We start from the raw sequence: 18,604 nt of genomic DNA, 5'->3' as shown, positions 1-18,604 counted from the left end.
TCCTCCCAGGGGATTTGTAGGATCTTGCGGAGACATCGTTGGTGGTATTTCTCCAGGGACTTGAGGTGTCTACTGTACATGGTCCATGTCTCTGAGCCATACAGGAGGATATTACTACAGCCCTGTAAGACCATGAGCTTGGTGGCAGATTTGAGGAGCTTGTCTTCAAACACTCTTTTCCTCAGGCAGCCAAAGGCTGCACTGGCGCACTGGAGGCGGTGTTGGATCTCGTTATCAATGCCTGCTCTTCTTGATAGGAGGCTCCCGAGATAAAGGAAGTGGTCCACGTTGTCCAGGGCCGTGCCGTGGATCTTGATGACTAGGTGCAGTGCTGTGTGGTGAGGACAGGCTGGTGGAGGACCTTTGTCTTACTGATGTTTAGCGTAAGGCCTATGCTTTCGTACACCTCAGTAAATACGTCGACTATGTCCTGGAGTTCAGCCTCTGTGTGAGCGCAGACGCAGGCGTCGTCCGCGTACTGTAGCTCGACGACAGAGGTTGGGGTGGTCTTGGACCTGGCCTGGAGACTGCGAAGGTTGAACAGGTTCCCACTGGTTCTGTAGTTTAGTTCCACTCCAGCTGGGAGCTTGTCGACTGTGAAGTGGAGCATGGTAGTGAGGAAGAAGGGGCGTAGACCACTCACAGAACCTGTTTTCAGGCTGTTTGAAGGGCAAAATACTGCTTTACGAAGCTGGAACTGTAGAAGACCACATGACACATGGTGGGTAGTTCAGCAGCATATACCTGGAGGTTGAGATTGGACCTTGGAATGATACAGCACCGAGTAAGCCATTGGCCCATTGTGCCTGTGCCACCTCTATGAAAGAACTATCCAATTAGTCCCACACCCTGCTCTTGCCCCACAGCGTTGCAAATCTTTCTATTCAAGTATTTATCCAATTCCCTCTTGAAAGTTATTATTGGATCTGCTTCCACCACTCTTTCACAAGTCGCTGTGTGAAAATAATTCTCCTCATTTCTCCCCTGGTTCTTTTGCCAATTATCTTGGTCTACCATTTGTGGCCCTAAGATGTGAGGCACAGGACAAAGGAAGCATGTGTTTCTGGTCATGTAAAGGGAATTAACTTTTGCTACGATGGACTTATGGATATAAGGATAGGATGTCTGGGCTTTCAATAGTTAATGAACTCACCTTCTCTCCCTTCAGACCAGCATCTCCTGTATCTCCCTGAGTGGAATTAAAACAAAGATTCATCAGATAAAAGATCGCATGTCCTGTTCTAAGTTTACATCACCTGGGACAGAGTGCAAATCAACAACAATCAAACATTCACGTGTCCGACCATATATTTGTTTAAAATGGAAAATCCACAAATCAGCAGCTGGTTAAAGCTCCAATTCTCTGAGGCAATGCCAGGTTCTGTCCAGAGTGTGAACATGGGAACAATGCAAACATATCACAAAAAGCATCTGGACAAAGTATGTTATAAAGTTAGACAGGCAATTTGTAGTGCTGAATGACCCGTGCGTCTGATCCCAATACATATCCCACACACCCCGACCTCTGATCCCAATACACCACACCCCCTGACCTCTGATCCCAATACTCCACAACCCCCGACCTCTGACCCCAATACCCCACACACCCCCAATCTCTGATCCCAATACATACCCTACCCCCTCGACCTCTGATCAAAATACTCCACACCCCTGACCTCGGATCCCAATACATACCCCACATCCACCCAACCTCTGATTCCAATACCTACCCCACAGCCTTCGACCTTGGATCCCACTAACTACCCCACACCCCCTGACCTCCGATCCCAATAAATACCCCACACCACCTGACCCCAATACCCCACACCCCCCCCGATCTCTGATCACAATAAATTGCCCCCCACCCGACCTCTGAATCCAGTAACTACCCTACATACCCCGACCTCTGAACCCAATAAATACCCCACATCTTCCGACCTCTGATCCCAATACCACACACCCCTCGACCTCATAACCCAATAGATACCCCACACCCCACGACCTCTGATCCCAATAACTACCCTACACCCTCCTACCTCTTATTCCAATACCCCACACTCTCCGACCTCCAGTCACAATAACTACTCCATACCCCCTGATCCCAATAAATAGCAACCCCCCCGACCTCTGAATCCAGTAACTATCCTACATCCCTGACCTCTGAACCCAATAAATACCCCACATCCCCCCGACCTCTGATCCCAATGCCCTACGCCGCTCAACCTCTTAACCCAATACCCCACACCCCCCGACCTCTGATCACAATAGCCTACACCCCCCCCGACCTCTGATCCCAATATGTACCCCACACACAACGCCCCCCGCCGATCTCTGATCCTAATACATACACACCCCCTCGACCTCTGATCAAAATACTCCACACCCCTGATCCCAATACATACCCCACATCCACCGACCTTGGATCCCAATAACTACCCCACACCCCCTGACCTCTGATCCCAATAAATACCCCACACCCCCTGACCCCAATACCCCACACCCCCCGACCCCAATACCCCACACCCCCTGACCTCTGATCCCAATACATACCCCACACCACCCGATCTCTGATCACAATAAATTGCCCCCCGCGACCTCTGAATCCAGTAACTACCCTACATACCCCGACCTCTGAACCCAATACCCCACATCCCCCGACCTCTGAACCCAATACCCCACACCCCCCGACCTCTGATCCCAATAATTACCCTACACCCTCCTACCTCTTATTCCAATACCCCACATTTTCTGACCTCCAATCACAATAACTACTCCACACCCCGATCCCAATAAATAGCAACCCCCCCCGACCTCTGAATCCAGTAACTACCCTACACACCCTGACCTCTGAACCCAATAAATACCCCACATCCCCCGACTTCTGATCCCAATACCCTACACCCCTCAACCTCTTAAACCAATACTCCACACCCCCCAACCTCTGATCACAATAGCCTACGCCCCCCGACCTCTGATCCCAATAACTACCCTACACCCTCCAACTGTGATTCCAATACCCCACACTCTCCGACCTCCGATCATAATAACTACCCCACACCCCCTGACCCCAATAAATAGCCCCACACCCCCCCAACCTCTGAATCCAGTAACTACCCTACACACCCTGACCTCTTAACCCAATAAATACCCCACACCCCCCGACCTCTGATCCCAATAACTACCCTACACCCTCCTACCGCTGATTCCAATACCCCACACTCTCTGACCTCCAGTCACAGTAACTACTCCACACCCCCTGATCCCAATAAATAGCACCCACACCGACCTCTGAATCCAGTAACTACCCTACATACCCTGACCTCTGAACCCAATAAATACCCCACATCCCCTGACCTCTGATCCCAATACCCCACACCCCTCAACCTCTTAACCCAATACCCCACACCCCCCGACCTCTGATCACAATAGCCTACACCCCCCAACCTCTGATCACAATACCCCACACCCCCCGACCTCTGATCCCAATAAATAGCCCACACCCCCCCCCCCCAACCTCTGATCACAATACCCCACACCCATCGACCTCTGATCCCAATAACTACCCCACAATCCTACTAATGCAAGGATACAGGTCTAATTAGGATGTTCTTGCAACTTACCTTCTCACCCTGTGTTCCCGCAGAACCAGGCGTGCCCTTGGATGGAATTTGAAAAGATAATCAGGTAGCATCTTTCAGTACCTTTCAATACAGACGACTCGCAGACATGATGATCTGTCCATCAGAACAGCTCCGTCTACATTCCTGAGACCATTACCCTCCAGAAGGAAACATGTGGTGACAAACACTACCACTCCTCTCTAACAGTTTATACTGTTAATTTGGTCGAGCTGCAATAACCTCAGTCTACGGACGTGATTGATGGATGATAACATCTTACAAGCATGTCTAGAAAATGCTGGTCCTGGTAAAACAGCCCAAACATGAAATATTGCTGAGATTTCATAAAGGAGAAGGAACGATTCGGGGAGAATGTCCTAACACGTGAAAGGCATTAACTATTAACACAGTGCACAGAGATCACAATCAGAAGTGTGTGCTTTCCCCAGGTTGTGTCACTTGGGAACAGTTTCCAGGAGGGTTTGAAATTGGGGTTCCCACTTAAACTAATGCAGCCCCCACCCAGGGATACCCGTAGCCTCCTCCACTGTCCTCTGGGATATAGATGGCTTCCCCTCCCCCAGGGATAGAGGCAGCATCCCCACCCCTCCACTTCCCAGGATACAGACAGCTCCTCCAGGATACAGGTAGTCCCTCCAGATGCAGCTCCTTTGGGATTTAGAGAGCTCTCCTCCCCCAGGGATACAGGCCCATCCCCCTGTGATTCCACAAGATCTCCCCCAAAACCCTCTGCCGCTCACTAACATAGCTCCATGATAGTTTAATGGTTTCAAGCTTTAATCTTCATGCATAAAGAGGGACTAATGAAGGAATATTGTGTAAGTTTGGTGCTTTCCTCGGTCCCCGATTGTATATGCTGATCCCCACTTGTTTTAGGCCAGTTACACGTTTTGTCGTATGCTAAAATGATTCTCAGGAAATTTAGGCGTAACTCGCTGGTTTAGGTTGTTTCTGGTAATTCTAGGCCAACCGTTGCGTTGGATCACACGGTACTCCACAGGTCGAGCTCGGATCTCAGGCTGGCTACCAAGGCAAATGTAGATGAGTTGGACTTCCCGGTGAGAGAGAGGGAGAGGGAAAAACAAGACTCAAATGTAATAGAGCTCCCCCTAGTAGACCACTGCTCCACCTAGAGGACTACTGATGTATTGCAACTACTGATGTAAATTATAAAGGATCATGTGGAAAAGTCACATGATGATAGTAATGAGCCATCTTGTAGAGTGTGTTTGTTAGTGATGTCATAAAAATATATCACATCAGGGATTTTGATAGTTACAGGCCCAAAAATAGCATAGGTCTAATCTGCAGGGCAGTTGTCCTTGTCCCGTCGGGGAATGGGATGAAATGTCAAGGAACGAAAGGAGGAGAAAATCTTGAGGAAGATATGTATGAATAATGAGAGATTTGAAAGATTTCATAGCTCAGTTTGAAGAACAGTGGTATATACAAAGCTGCCAATTTGCCTTCTAACGTAAGATTAAAGCGAGCAAGTTCAGAATGCCCATCAAAGATCAATGCAAAACTAAGATTGATTGAATAACTTGAAGAGATTGGCTCACAAGAGCCTGAATTCAGTGAGATCTTTGGGATCTCTCTCATCAGGAAGAATTTGCTTGGATCAGCATTCAGCTAAACTTGGAATAAAAACAACGAAATACAGTGTATAAGCAAAAAGAAACTTGCTGGCCTCACAGGTGACTTTTGCTTTGCATCAATGCAGCAAGGTTCAGCTTGCCAAGACTATTAGATGAGAAATTCTCTGCAGAACAGATAAAAATAGCTACATTGGGCTAACCTCCAGCTCAGACTGGTTTTATGTTGCACTCAGCAATCCTATCACTTTCCTTTCCTTTCTTCTTTTCCATTTGATACAGGCTTCCAACTCATTAGCCTCTCCCCACCAGTGTCTACATCACTGCCAACACCAGAGGGTGGGTTTAATATGCATTTGAAAACCTCTCCCGTGATGTTCTTGAATCTGTCCATTGATATGGATGTAACAGGGGCACAGAATGACCCAAGAAGGGACCTCACTCCCTCCGACTTGGGAAGTAGCTTGTTCCTGCTCATTTGCTGCCCCCAATGGCCCAGTTGAGATCAAAACTTATTGTGGGGAGAGACCAAAACTAGAGGACATAAATGTAAGATAGTCACTAATAAATACAAGGAGGAATTCAGGAGACGTTTTGTTACCCAGAAAGTGGTTAGAATGTGGAACTTGCTATCACAGAGAGCAGTTTAGACAAATAGCATAGATGCATTTAAGGGGAAGTTAGAGATGCACATGAGAAAGAAAGGAGTAGAAGGATATGTTGATAATGTTAGTTGAAGTAGGGTGGGCGGAGGCTCATGTGGAGCATGAACTCCGGCATGCTCCAGCATGGCCTGTTGGAACGAATGGCCTGTTTCCGTGCTGTACATTCGATGTAATTCTATGTAAGTTGAGTCAGTTGTAGAGCCAGCATGGGAAAGATGTGTGTATTTGACAATAGGACATGTTGTTTTGTTGATGGAGCAGAATGCCCAGCAAAGTAGGCTCAAGTGAGAAAAGGTCTCAGCAGTCTTGTACTCACTTAGTGGCTCCGTGCCCTGTGTGTTCAATCTTTTCTCTGCTAGTTTCCATCTGCAATAGTTACACAAGCCAAGCAGCAGGTACTTTAAGTCTCTCTTACACCGAGAAGTACTTGAACATATCAACCAAATCAAGTTGTGACAGCTGTCAGAAGTTTCCATTCCTTATTTCAACTGCTCCAGTCATTCAAGTTCACCTACTTGGCACATTCACTTACTGTAATTTTTGGCAATTGATGGCTGCACAGGTTTTGAATCTCTTCCAATTTATTTTCCAAATACAGACTAGGTAGGACATGTTGCAGGTCTGTGCACAGTCCCAGCTTTTTAAACTGTAAAACTCATCTTCACAGTAGTTGACTCCAGGAAACTTCACAGTAGTTCCAAACATACAATTCAAATGGACCAAACCACTCCCACTGTATAGAATCCAACTGAACAAACCCCTTCCCATTCACTCCCAATGCGTAGAATCCCATTGGATCAAACACCTTCACATTCACTCCCACTATTTAGAATCCTATTGACCAAACTCCTTCCCATTCACACCCACTGTGTAGATTGTGATGTAAAATATACATCGGTTTGTCTAGTTCAGACTGAGTAATGGATCCAGTGTGATGTGTTTCAAGTTGGGCATATTTAACACAATTTACAGAACTCCTGAGCTGGAGATAAAGATTCCAGGGATTTTTTTCCCTCGTCTAATCAAATAACTACATGTGAAAAGCATACTCAGTTTCACCTTTTGACCACTGGACCACTGTAAAACTGAGTACACTTTTACATGTAATTATCCTGCACATGTATTTCCAATGGGCCTGAAGACAGAAGGAGGAAGCTTCCTTCTTTCAAGCCTGAATTACATTAGGATATGCAAATACAACTGAAGGGCCGTTATGACACCTCCTATATGCTTTTCCGACCATTGCGCTTATTATGCTTCCTAGTCACGTCTATGTAAATAATGTCTATGGCTGCTGGGCACTCAAGAGTACACGGCTGTAGGTTCAAAGCATCATAAAGAACAGTAACAACAGACAGTGACAATAACAGTAACAGCAACAATAACCCCAATCAGCCCTCCAATCACGGCATGGTTTGCTTCATGTAGTGCTGCATGCGAGGGAAATTGCCATCCAGCAAAGTCTGATGGTACATAATGTCAATGTGCCACCCACAATTACAGACATTGTTGCACAGACCTGGCAATGGCTGTACAGAGCTTCCTTCACAGGCCCTGGTCAGCAGAGAGCCAGATGCGGAGGTGCCTCCTGCTGTAAGGACACCTGCTGCCCACATGCAGTGCCAGAATCCATTAGACAGGGGCTCGGGTCCTGGGCTGCCGTGTCGCTTGCCTGCAGACTCATGCCGTCATATTGGCTATCGTGCCCTTAATTTTTGGCTGTCACTTCTTAATCTCCTGCCTCTCCAACCCTGGCAAAAGCCTTTCAAACCTTTTTAAAGGTTTTCAGAATTTTTGTCACCTTATTGTGACACTTCCTTCCAACTGTGCCTATCCCTTTAATTTTGACTTGCATATCATCTTCCCACCATCAGCGAGCTCTCTGCATCTGCTCAAACCTGCCCCTGGATCGTGTTCGTCGTACATTCCCATTCCAGCTCATTAACACAAAAGCAAAGAACTGCAGATGCTGGAATCTGAAATAAAAACAGAAAATGCTGGAAAGCTCAGTGACTCAGGCAGCATCTGTGGAGAGAGAAACAGACCCTTCATCAGAACTAGCGAATGTTCGAAAAGAACGCATTCTTAAGAAGCACTGAAAGGGGGAGGAAACAAAAGAACAAAAGGGAAGGTCTGTGATAGGGTGGAAGGCAGGAGAGATCAGAGAGATAAAAGGGATGATAGTCCGAATTGAAATGGTAATGACAGAAGTTAGAAAAAGGATAATCTAGATAGGGTGTTGAAAGGGTGCAAAATTCACAAGAACCCTTCCCCCCCTCGACAGTGTTTGGGCTCATTCAAAAGGAAATTTAATTTGGGACTATCTACCAGAAAGTTTGAAATCCTAAAGTGCTTATGGAAGAAACTACGAACTTTAATCGAATTTTGGATTTTAAAAGACAAATTCAAGGCTGTGGGCGGGCCTAAAGAACTAACAGGAGATAACTTGATTATTGGAATTGTCTGGGTGTTGGTACTAAGTTAACTTGTCTGGAGAAATGGGTATTCAAGAATCCTTCTCCACAAGAGACATTAACATTACAACAAATAACCTAGAGAAAGCTAACCATCAACATGAATCTGGAAAACCATTTCAGTATATACATCACAAAGAGGCCCAATCCAACCTGTATGCGAAAGACTAAGCACAAAAGGACATTGCAATTACCAAACTAATATTTCCATCAGGAAACAGTTTTCGAACATCAACCCACCCAAAACATATCAACTTTTAAAGACCCCGCCAAAATATTACAAAAAGTCAAGCCCGCCAAATTTAAACAAAGAATTCTGAACTGATTTGGCGCCAAGATTAGAGCCACTCAAACCGTATAACTGACCCCTGTTTCAACAGAGGGTATGACATACTTTGCCATACAACCGCGACCACGCTTGTGTCATCAAGAAGGCAGAGAAACCAACGCGACAGTTATAAACTAACTTCTCCAGACTCGAAGTTCTGAAGTCCTGAAGGAAGGAAGAACATCACCATCGCAGCAGCAACTGACCACAACCAACGTGGTTCCAACGAAAATCCATCGCAATCAACCACACTCGAAACAAAACTCCAATGGGAAAAAACTGAAGAATCGAAAAGTTTCCACTCTACAATCTAATCCTGACCTATCAAGGGTAAAACATTACCTAAAAGACTGTAGAAACTTATTTCTAACCAAAGAAAACGAGTACTTACCCACAGATCCAAAACGTGCCTTGTCGCATCAGCAGACTCAACCCAACTGAAGATTGCGCAGCAAAAAGTCTTCTCCGACATTCGGGATACGGCAAGCAGACCCTACCGCATCCAGCGAACCCCGAAACCGCGATCTACCGCTAACTGTCAAAGGGATTGGTAAGCATGGTCCCTGCCTGCCCTGGAGTCCAAGCTAGCTAGGATTAGGGATTGGGAGGTGGGAGGTGTAATTCTACTGTAACCCCCTTTGACAATGTAATGTATTGTTCGCTATTAGAGTCATTATAAGCTATTGTAACCCCTCTGAGTGTGTAAGGTATTGTTCTTTAATCAGTTTGAATAAGTTTTGACATTGTACTTTCTTATTAGAGTAATTATAAGTTTGTATTTTCTTGACTGTAATAAAATCAAAGTTCTTTTGCATCAAACCAGTGTCTTGAGCACTTTGTCACATCTCCCAAATAAATCCAGAGTCTAGAACCCAAGGGAGTGGGAGCGATTCTAACTGCTCAAGTTGGTCAGAGGTGAACCTGACCCCCTCATAGAGACCATCCCTTGCAGTGTGAATGGTGGAATAATTACCAGCTGCCATTGGAGACAAGAGAAAAAAAAACATAAGATGGGGGAGGGGGGGGGGGGGCCGCGGGGGAAGGGAGTCAAAGATAGGCAGATGTTATAGTCTGAAATTGTTGCACTCAATGTTAAGTCCAGAATTCGAGAACAGTGCAGGAATTCGAGAACGGAGATATCAGAGTGGGAGTGGAGAATTAAAATGACAGGTGACCGGAAGCTCAGAGTCACACTTATGGATTGAACTAAGGTGTTCTGCAATGCAGTCATCCAATCTACACTTGTTCTCCCCAATGTAGAGGAGACCACATCGTGAGCAGCGAATACAGTACACTAAATTGAGAGAAGTACAAGTAAATCGCTGTTTCACCGGAAAGGAGTATTTGGGGCCCTGGACAGTGGGAAGGGAGCAGGTAAAAGGACAGGTGTTGCATCTCCTGCGCTTGCACAGGAAGGTGCCGTGGGAAGGGGAGGGGGTGCTGGGGGTGACTGCGGAATGGATCAGGATGTTGCGGAGGGAGCAGTCCCTTCGGAATGCTGAGAGAGGAGGCGAGGGGAAGATGGTGGTGGAATCATGCTGGAAGTGGCAGAAATGACGGAGGATGATCTGATGAACGTGGAGGCTGGTGGGGTGAAAGGTGAGGACAAGGGGAACCCTGTCATGGTTCTGAGAGGGAGGTGAAGGAGTGAGAGCAGAGGTGCGGGAAATAGTACGGACACGGTCGAGGGCCATGTTAACCACGGCGGAGGGGAATCCTCTGTTGAGGAAAAAGGAAGACATGTCAGAGGCACTAGTGTGAAAGGTGGCATCGTCAGAGCAGATGCGATGGAGATGGAGAAACTTTGAGAATGGAATGAAGTCCTTACAGGATGCGGGGTGGGAGGAAGTGTTCCCCAGGTAGCTGTGGGAGTCAGTGGACTTGTAGTGGATACTGGTCGAAAGCCTACCCCCAGAGATGGAGACAGAGAAGTTGAGGAAGGGAAGGGAAGAGTTGGAGATGGACTATGTGAAGGTGAGGGAAGGATGGAAATTGGATGCAATGTGAATGAAATTTTCAAGTTCAAGGCGAGAGTAGGAAACGGCACCGATACAGTCATCAATGTACCGGAAAAAGATGTGAGGGAGGGGACCCGAGTAGGACTGGAACAAAGAATGTTCCACATATCCCACAGAAAGACAGGTACAGCTAAGGTCCATGCGGGTTCCCATAGCAACACCTTTAATTTGGAGGAAGTGAGTGGAGTTAAAGAAGAAGTTGTTCAATGTGAGAACAAGTTCAGCCAGGCGGAGGAGGGTGGTGGTGTATAGGGACTGGTTGGGCCTCTGCTCGAGGAAGAAGCGGAGCGCCCTCAGGCCATCCTGGTGGGGGATGGAAGTGTAGAGAGATTGGACATCCATGGTAAAAAGGAGACGGTTGGGGCCAGGAAACTGGAAACTGTTAAAGTGACGGAGGACGTTGGAGGAGTCATGAATGTAGGTGGGAAGAGAATGGACAAGGAGAGAAAAAAGAGTCAAGATAGGAAGAAATAAGAACAGGCTGAAACGATGGGTCTACCGGGGCAGTCCTGTTTTTGGATCTTGGGAAGTAGGTAGAAGTGGGCTGTGCGGGGTTGGGGAACTATGAGGTTGGTGGTTGTGGAGGGAGATCTCCAGAGGAGATGAGATCAGTGATGGTCTGGGAAATGATGGCTTGATGTTCAGTGATGCGGTCATGGTCCAGGGGGTGGTAGCAGGAGGTGTCAGAGAGTTGGCGATCAGCCTCTGCAAGGTAGAGGTTGGTTCGCCAAACAACAACAGCACTACCCTCGTCAGCAGGTTTGATGACAAGGTTGGGGTTGGATCTGAGTGAGCGGAGTGCTGCAAGTTCAGAGGGAGGTAGGTTGGAGTGAATGAGGGGAGCACAGAAATTGAGATGGCCAATGTCCCGTCGGCAGTTTGCAATGAAGAGGTCTAGAGAGGGTAAGAGGCCAGAAGGAGGGGTCCAGGTAGAGCGAGAATTCTGAAAACAGGAGAAAGGGTCAGCTGTGCGGGGGGAAGACTCCTGGCCGAAGAAGTGGGCATGGAGGCGAAGGCAGCGGAAAAAGAGCTCAGCATCGTGCCGAGATCAAATTTCATTGAGGTGGGGTATAAGGGGATGAAGCTCAGGACGTTGCAGAGGACTGATCATTCAGGGTGAGAGAGGGGAAGGTCAGAGGGGATAGTGAAAACACAGCAAGGGTGAGATTGGAAGAAGGGATGGGATCAGAGGGAAGTGAAGGGGAAGAAGGTTCCAGAGGTTGGTGTACCACCCCCATTTTATTTTTTCTCTTCGTCTCCAATTGCATCTGGTCATTATTCTGCCATTCACACCCTATTTAGATTAACCTTTTTCTAACTTCTGTCATTACCATTTCAATTCAGCCCAGCATCCATTTTGTCTCTCCAATCTCTCCTGCCTTCCACCCTACAGACCTTCCCTTTTTTTCTTTCTTCCCTTCCCCCTTTCAGTGCTTCTTAAGAATGTGTTCTTTTCGAACATTCGCCAGTGCTGATGAAGGGTCGTTGACCTGAAATGTTAACTGTTTTTCTCTCCACAGCTGCTGCCTGACCCGCTGAGATTTCCAGCATTTTCTGTTTTTATTCCAGCTCATTAACACCTGCTTTTAACCTTTAGACACCTGACACCAGTGGAGGAAAATCAGGCCATTCACAATCTAATCGGCATGAAACATAAATCAACAATGATTGTGAACTGTGCCCTTTGTCAAAAGTCTCATTCATTTGACAATATGAATGTTGTTATATTTATTGGACAGGAGCAAGGTGTCAGAGAGACTGATACATTCCTGTGCGGAACAGTTTCCACATTAGAGAGAGGGAAAGAATGACAGATAGAGAGAGGGAAGAGAAAGAGGGAGAGATGAACAGAGAAAGAAAGAGAGTTAAAGAGACAGACAAAAAGACAGATAGCAGGAGAAACAGAGATAGAGAGAGAGAGACAGAGAGAAAGATAGACAGACATAGAGAGAGAGACAGAGAGAGATAGAGAGAGATAGAGAGAGAGAGACAGAGAGAGAGATAGAGACAGAGAGACAAAGAGAGAGAGAGAGAGAGAGAGAGAGAGAGAGAGAGAGAGACAGAGACAGAGAGAGAGAGAGAGAGTCCTGAAGTGAAGAATCGCTGTCCACTCAGACTGACTGCCTTCAATTAGGGGGCTCGAACAGCTGCCCATCCAGTTACTCACACCCATCATCCTCCACTCCGAGAGTTTGAGCCTTTAGCGACCACACAGCTCACAGCACAAGTGATCTTCCATTATCAGCAGAGGGGCAAAGAACGGACAGTGGCTCTCCATCCCAACTACAACATGTACTGCCAATCGCTGAGCAGCACTGTCGGGCTATCCTGCCCCTTTAGCTGAACGAGGATGTGAGAGACAAGAAGCATTAGAAAAAAATACGTTGTGTAAGGAAAGGATTAAATTGACTCTAGTCTTCTTATATTGTAGTAATATTAAGTTTTAGTCTTTGCTCATGAAGTGAGTTTCAGTTAAAGAAATGAAAGTGTAATCATAAGGCAGGTTTGCTTTATTTTATTAACATAGAATACAGTGAAGGGCAACAGTTAGATTGGGCAATAAACCCAATTAAAAAGACATTCCAGTAATGTCCAAAATGTTGAATGATAACTGTATTAGAAAATGCTGTGGAACATATGGATTGGCACATACTAGTTATGAAACGGGGAACAAAGGGTGGGTATTGGAACAGATAGGTTGGAATTCGAAGATTTGACTAACCAAGTGCATCGCATTCGGAACTTTAACATGTTGTGGATTTCCTGGCTAAAACTCATAAGGTTTTGTCTCAAGTATTTCTGTTAAGTGTATGTTTAATTATTGTCAATAATAATTCCCGCATGCTTAATAAATCTGAACATCTACATTCATTGCTATGTAACCTACTATTTTGAGGAGTAACTTATAAGTAAGAACACCTGTCCTCTAACAAATGTATGCCCCGATCCAGGAACCAACACTTACCGGCTTCCCAGCCTCCGCTCCCCTACTGTGGCCTTCGGAACGTTTCGCATCACCTCCACCTCCCTCTGGATCTGTGTGACAAAGCCCGCACTGATCTCCCTGTGGGCGATAACATGGGTTTCATTATCGCAGTTCAGCCTTAGAAATCTCAGCTGTTCGAGAGCAGGAAAGGAAATTGAGAACCTATGTCAAGGCAAACCTGACTGTGCTGGAGGTTTGAAAACCAGGAGCCCCAAGTTTAAAAGTAGGGTATTCGGAGTGAGGAGGGAAGATGCTGAGACATTTTTGCCAAAAGGGGAAGTGGACACACAAAATAAGTTGCAGGGAAAGGTACTGAAGAGGAGAGCCTGACTAAGAATTCTTTGGGCCTTGGGGGAACCAAGAATATTCATGGCCCTTTGCAGATTCCTGCACCCAATCCCTGTACAATCCCTTCCTCCTCAATGCATTAAAACACAAAAGTGTTTTACCAGTGGTTCCATATTTAAATGGGACCTCGAATGGATGCCCCATATTGGCACATGACCCCTGGTGAGGGGCGATGTTTACACGTGACCCCTGGCCAGGGGGCCTATGTTTACACGTGGCCCCTGGCAGGGGGCCTATGTTTACACGTGACCCCTGGCAGGAAGGGCTATGTTTACATGTGACCCCTGGTAGGGGAACTATGTTTACACGTGACCCCTGGCGAGGGGCGATGTTTACACGTGACCCCTGCGAGGGGCGATGTTTACACGTGACCCCTGGCAGGGGGCCTATGTTTACACGTGACCCCTCGCAGGGGGGGCTATGTTTACACGTGACCCCTGGCGAGGGGTAATGTTTATACGTGACCCCTGGCAGTGGGGCAATGTTTACACGTGACCCCTGGCGAGGGGCGATGTTTACATGTGACCCCTGGCAGGGGCGCTATGTTTACACGTGACCCCTGACAGTGGCGCTATGTTTACTGGTGATCCCTGGCAGGGGTCTATGTTTACACGTGATCCCTGGTGAGGGGCGATGTTTACACGTGACCCCTGGCAGGGACGCTATATTTACATGTGACCCCTGGCGATGGGTGATGTTTACACGTGACCCCTGGCAGGGGGGGCCATGTTTACACGTGACCCCTGGCGGGGGGCCTATATTTGGCTGGGGATCCCCTCTCCCCACCCCGTTGAAGAAAATGGGTTCAAGAGGGAACTGGATGGGAACCAGAGAGGGAAGGGATTAAGGAATATGGTGAGAATGTGGGACTAAGATCAGTCAAAAGGTGCAAGCTTTTTGGGCCTAGTGGCCTTATTTCATTTTCTAAAAGTAATTTTCCTCCTAAGTTTGTGCCCAACGAACCCAAATTCTGCATCTCACCCTCGTGACCAGTCTTCATCTATCAGCACGGACAGCAAGTACTGATAGGCTGTTCGACTATGAGGGTCACTACAGCTGAGCAGGATCCTGCGCTCATCCCGATGTCCAAATACATGCACTTCCAGCAGGAATCGTTGGACGAGGTTCAGGAGCAGGTCCCCCCACCAGAATGTCGGAGAACTGACCGTAATACCGCCATGACCACATAAGGCTGAGATTAGCTTGTCAGCACATAGATCCCGGGGCCTCTCTGCTCTGTAACACACTGGGCAGTGCATTTACTGAGCAAGCTCTGGGTGGAGGTTTGCTCAATCCTTTTACGTTCTTCAGGCTGGGCTGATTCAACCTCATGGTAACCAATCTACGTCAACAGAAACTGGAGTAATCACAGCTGAACAATGCTGAATCTGCAGCTGGTTAGCATTGAAATGACTCACCTTGTCTCCCTTCAACCCCGGCAATCCAGGTTTACCCTAAAAAAAGAGAAACGGCCAAGGTTTAATAAGTCTGAGAGTGTCAGATGAGCTGACGAACCTTTAACTACAAACAGCAACACCCGTTTCCCCTGGCAGAAGCAGTAACAGTGAATTGAGTCATTTTATATCATTGAGTGTACAGGATCACTTTCTCAGGTTGCGTGTGTGGAATGCAGAACACAGTGCCTGCAGCTCTGTATGTTATACTCTACTGACAGAAAGGTGCTACAGTTACGGCATTGGACTAGCAATCCTGAGGTCGTGAGTTCAAACCCATCATGGCAAATTGTGAAACTGAATCCAATTAGCCTGATACCTCGTGGGCTGGTACCAGAAAATAAATCACCATGGAAACTCAATTAGTTCACAAATGCCCATCCAGCCTATGTGTGAGTCCAGTCACACACTACATGTTGGCCGCAACTCTTAATGCTCCCAGTAGTGGCGGAACAAACCACGCAATTGTTGAATACAATTGCTTCAAAACAGAGTAAGAGAAACACCAGTGGCCCAGGCACTGTATTGGGACAAAGCTCAGACAATCCCACAACGGCCTCCTCATAAACAGCTGGAGACCTGTGCCCAAGTGCGGAGAGTTGTTCCACTGATGAGTTGAGCAATAATCTGACATTGTCATACTCACAGAATTATCAACCAACATCACAGACTTCTCCATTACTATCTCTGGGTGTGTCTTGTCCCACCAGCGAGACACACCCACCAGAGGGGGTGGGGGGCGGTCACAGTGATGTACACAGTAACATCGCTGCAGGAGTTGCTCAGGGCAATGTCTTAGGCCCAACCATCTTCAGCTGCTTCATCAATGACCTTCCCTCCATCAGAGGGTCAGAAGCAGGGATGTTCGCTGATGAATGCAGTGTTCAGTTCCATTCACAACTCCTCAGATAATGAAGCAGTTCATGCCCACATGCAGCAAGACTGGACAACGATCAGGCTTGGGCTGATAAGTAGCAAGTAACATTCGCACCACACAAGTGCCAGGCAATGACTATCTCCAACAACAGAGTGTCTATTCAACTCCCCTTGAAAATCCATAGGATTAACATCGCCGAATCCCCCACCATCAAAATCCTGGGGGGTCACCATTGACCAGAAACTTAACTGGACCAACCACATAAATACTATGGCAACAAGAGCAGGTCAGAGGCTGGGTATTCTGCAGCGAGTGTCTCACCTCCTGACTCCCCAAAGCTTTTTCACCATCTACAAGGCACAAATCAGGAGGGTGATGGAATACTCTCCACTTGCCTGGATGAGTGCAGCTCCAACAACACTCAAGAAGCTCAACACCATCCAGGACAAAGCAGCTCGCTTGATTGGCACCCCGTCCATCACCTTAAACATTCACTCCCTCCACCCCCGGCGCACCGTGGCTGCAAGATGCCAAGGTTTCTTCGGCAGCACCTCCCAAACATGTAACCTCTACCATCTAGAAGAACAAGGACAGCAGACGCATGGGAGCACCATCACCTCCATGTTCCCCTCCAAGTCACATACCATCCTGACTTGGAAATATATTTCTCCATTGTCAATGGGTCAAAATCCAGGAATTCCCTCCCGAACAACACTGTGGGAGCACATTCACCACATGGACTGCAGCGGTTCAAGGCAGCAGCTCACCACCAGCTTCTCAAGAGCAATTAGGGGTGGGCAAGAAATGCTGGTCTTGCCAGCGACGCCCACATCCCGTGAATGAATTACAAAAAAAAACACACACTTTTCACACATTTTTCAATAAATGTTACTTTAAGACTCACAGAATATTGATTGCTGATTGGAAAGTCCAGACTTGAGGGTGCTGTGCAAATCTTGACACTGAGATAGGAACATCAGTTGGCCAGGACAGGATTAAGCATAAGAATATAAAAAATAGGAGCAGGAGTAGGCCGTTTGGCCCTTCAAGCCTGATCCACCATTCAATAAGATCATGGCTGATCTTCGACCGCAATTCCACCTTCCCGCACAATTCCCATAACCCTTGATTCCCTTAGTATCCAAAAATCTAACGATCTCCGCTTTGAATATACTCAACGACTGAGAACCACAGCCCTCTGGGATAGAGAATTCCTAAGATTCCCAACCCTTTGAGTGAAGACATTTATCCTCATCTCAGTCCAAAATGGCCGACCCAAGAAAAGAAAGGAAAGATAGATTACGAAAGTAAACTTGCGCAAAACATAAAAACAGATAGTAAAAGCTTTCACCGATATATAAAACGGAAAAGAGTGACTAAAGTAAATGTTGGTCCCTTAGAAGATGAGAAGGGGGATTTAATAATGGGAAATGTGGAAATGGCTGAGACCTTAAACAATTATTTTGCTTCGGTCTTCACAGTGGAAGACACAAAAACCATGCCAAAAATTGCTGGTCACAGGAATGTGGGAAGGGAGGACCTTGAGATAATCACTATCACTAGGGGGGTAGTGCTGGACAGGCTAATGGGACTCAAGGTAGACAAGTCCCCTGGTCCTGATGAAATGCATCCCAGGGTATTAAAAGAGATGGCAGAAGTTATAGCAGATGCATTCGTTATAATCTACCAAATTTTTCTGGACTCTGGGGAGGTACCAGCGGATTGGAAAGCAGCTAATGTAACGCCTCTGTTTAAAAAAGGGGGCAGACAAAAGGCCGGTTAGTTTAACATCTGTAGTGGGGAAAATGCTTGAAGCTAGCATTAAGGAAGAAATAGCGGGACATCTAGATAGGAATAGTGCAATCAAGCAGACGCAACATGGATTCATGAAGGGGAAATCATGTTTAGCTAATTTACTGGAATTCTTTGAGGCTATAACGAGCATGGTGGATAGAGGTGTACCGATGGATGTGGTGTATTTAGATTTCCAAAAGGCATTCGATAAGGTGCCACACAAAAGGTTACTGCAGAAGATAAAGGTACACGGAGTCAGAGGAAATGTATTAGCATGGATAAAGAATTGGCTGGCTAACAGAAAGCAGAGAGTCGGGATAAATGGGTCCTTTTCAGGTTGGAAATCGATGGTTAGTGGTGTGCCACAGGGATCGGTGCTGGGACCACAACTGTTTACAATATACATAGATGACCTGGAAGAGGG

General features: G+C 46.8%; 1 protein-coding gene across 15 annotated transcripts in view; it reads right to left on the bottom strand.

The window, feature by feature from the left end:
- The window catches only part of col16a1 (collagen, type XVI, alpha 1), a 618,256-nt gene that overhangs the window by 379,458 nt on the left and 220,194 nt on the right, over positions 1-18,604 (bottom strand). For all 15 annotated transcript variants that reach the window (XM_070899262.1, XM_070899261.1, XM_070899260.1 and 12 more), the window contains 4 exons: positions 15,474-15,509; positions 13,687-13,785; positions 3,621-3,656; positions 1,154-1,189 (listed from right to left, as the gene is read on the bottom strand). In XM_070899262.1, coding sequence (XP_070755363.1) covers positions 1,154-1,189; positions 3,621-3,656; positions 13,687-13,785; positions 15,474-15,509 — 207 coding nt within the window. The remainder of the gene's footprint in view (positions 1-1,153; positions 1,190-3,620; positions 3,657-13,686; positions 13,786-15,473; positions 15,510-18,604) is intronic.

The sequence above is a fragment of the Pristiophorus japonicus genome, chromosome 14, assembly GCF_044704955.1.
Source record: "Pristiophorus japonicus isolate sPriJap1 chromosome 14, sPriJap1.hap1, whole genome shotgun sequence".
NCBI lineage: Eukaryota > Metazoa > Chordata > Chondrichthyes > Pristiophoridae > Pristiophorus > Pristiophorus japonicus.
This window is presented reverse-complemented; position numbering and strand designations above follow the sequence as displayed.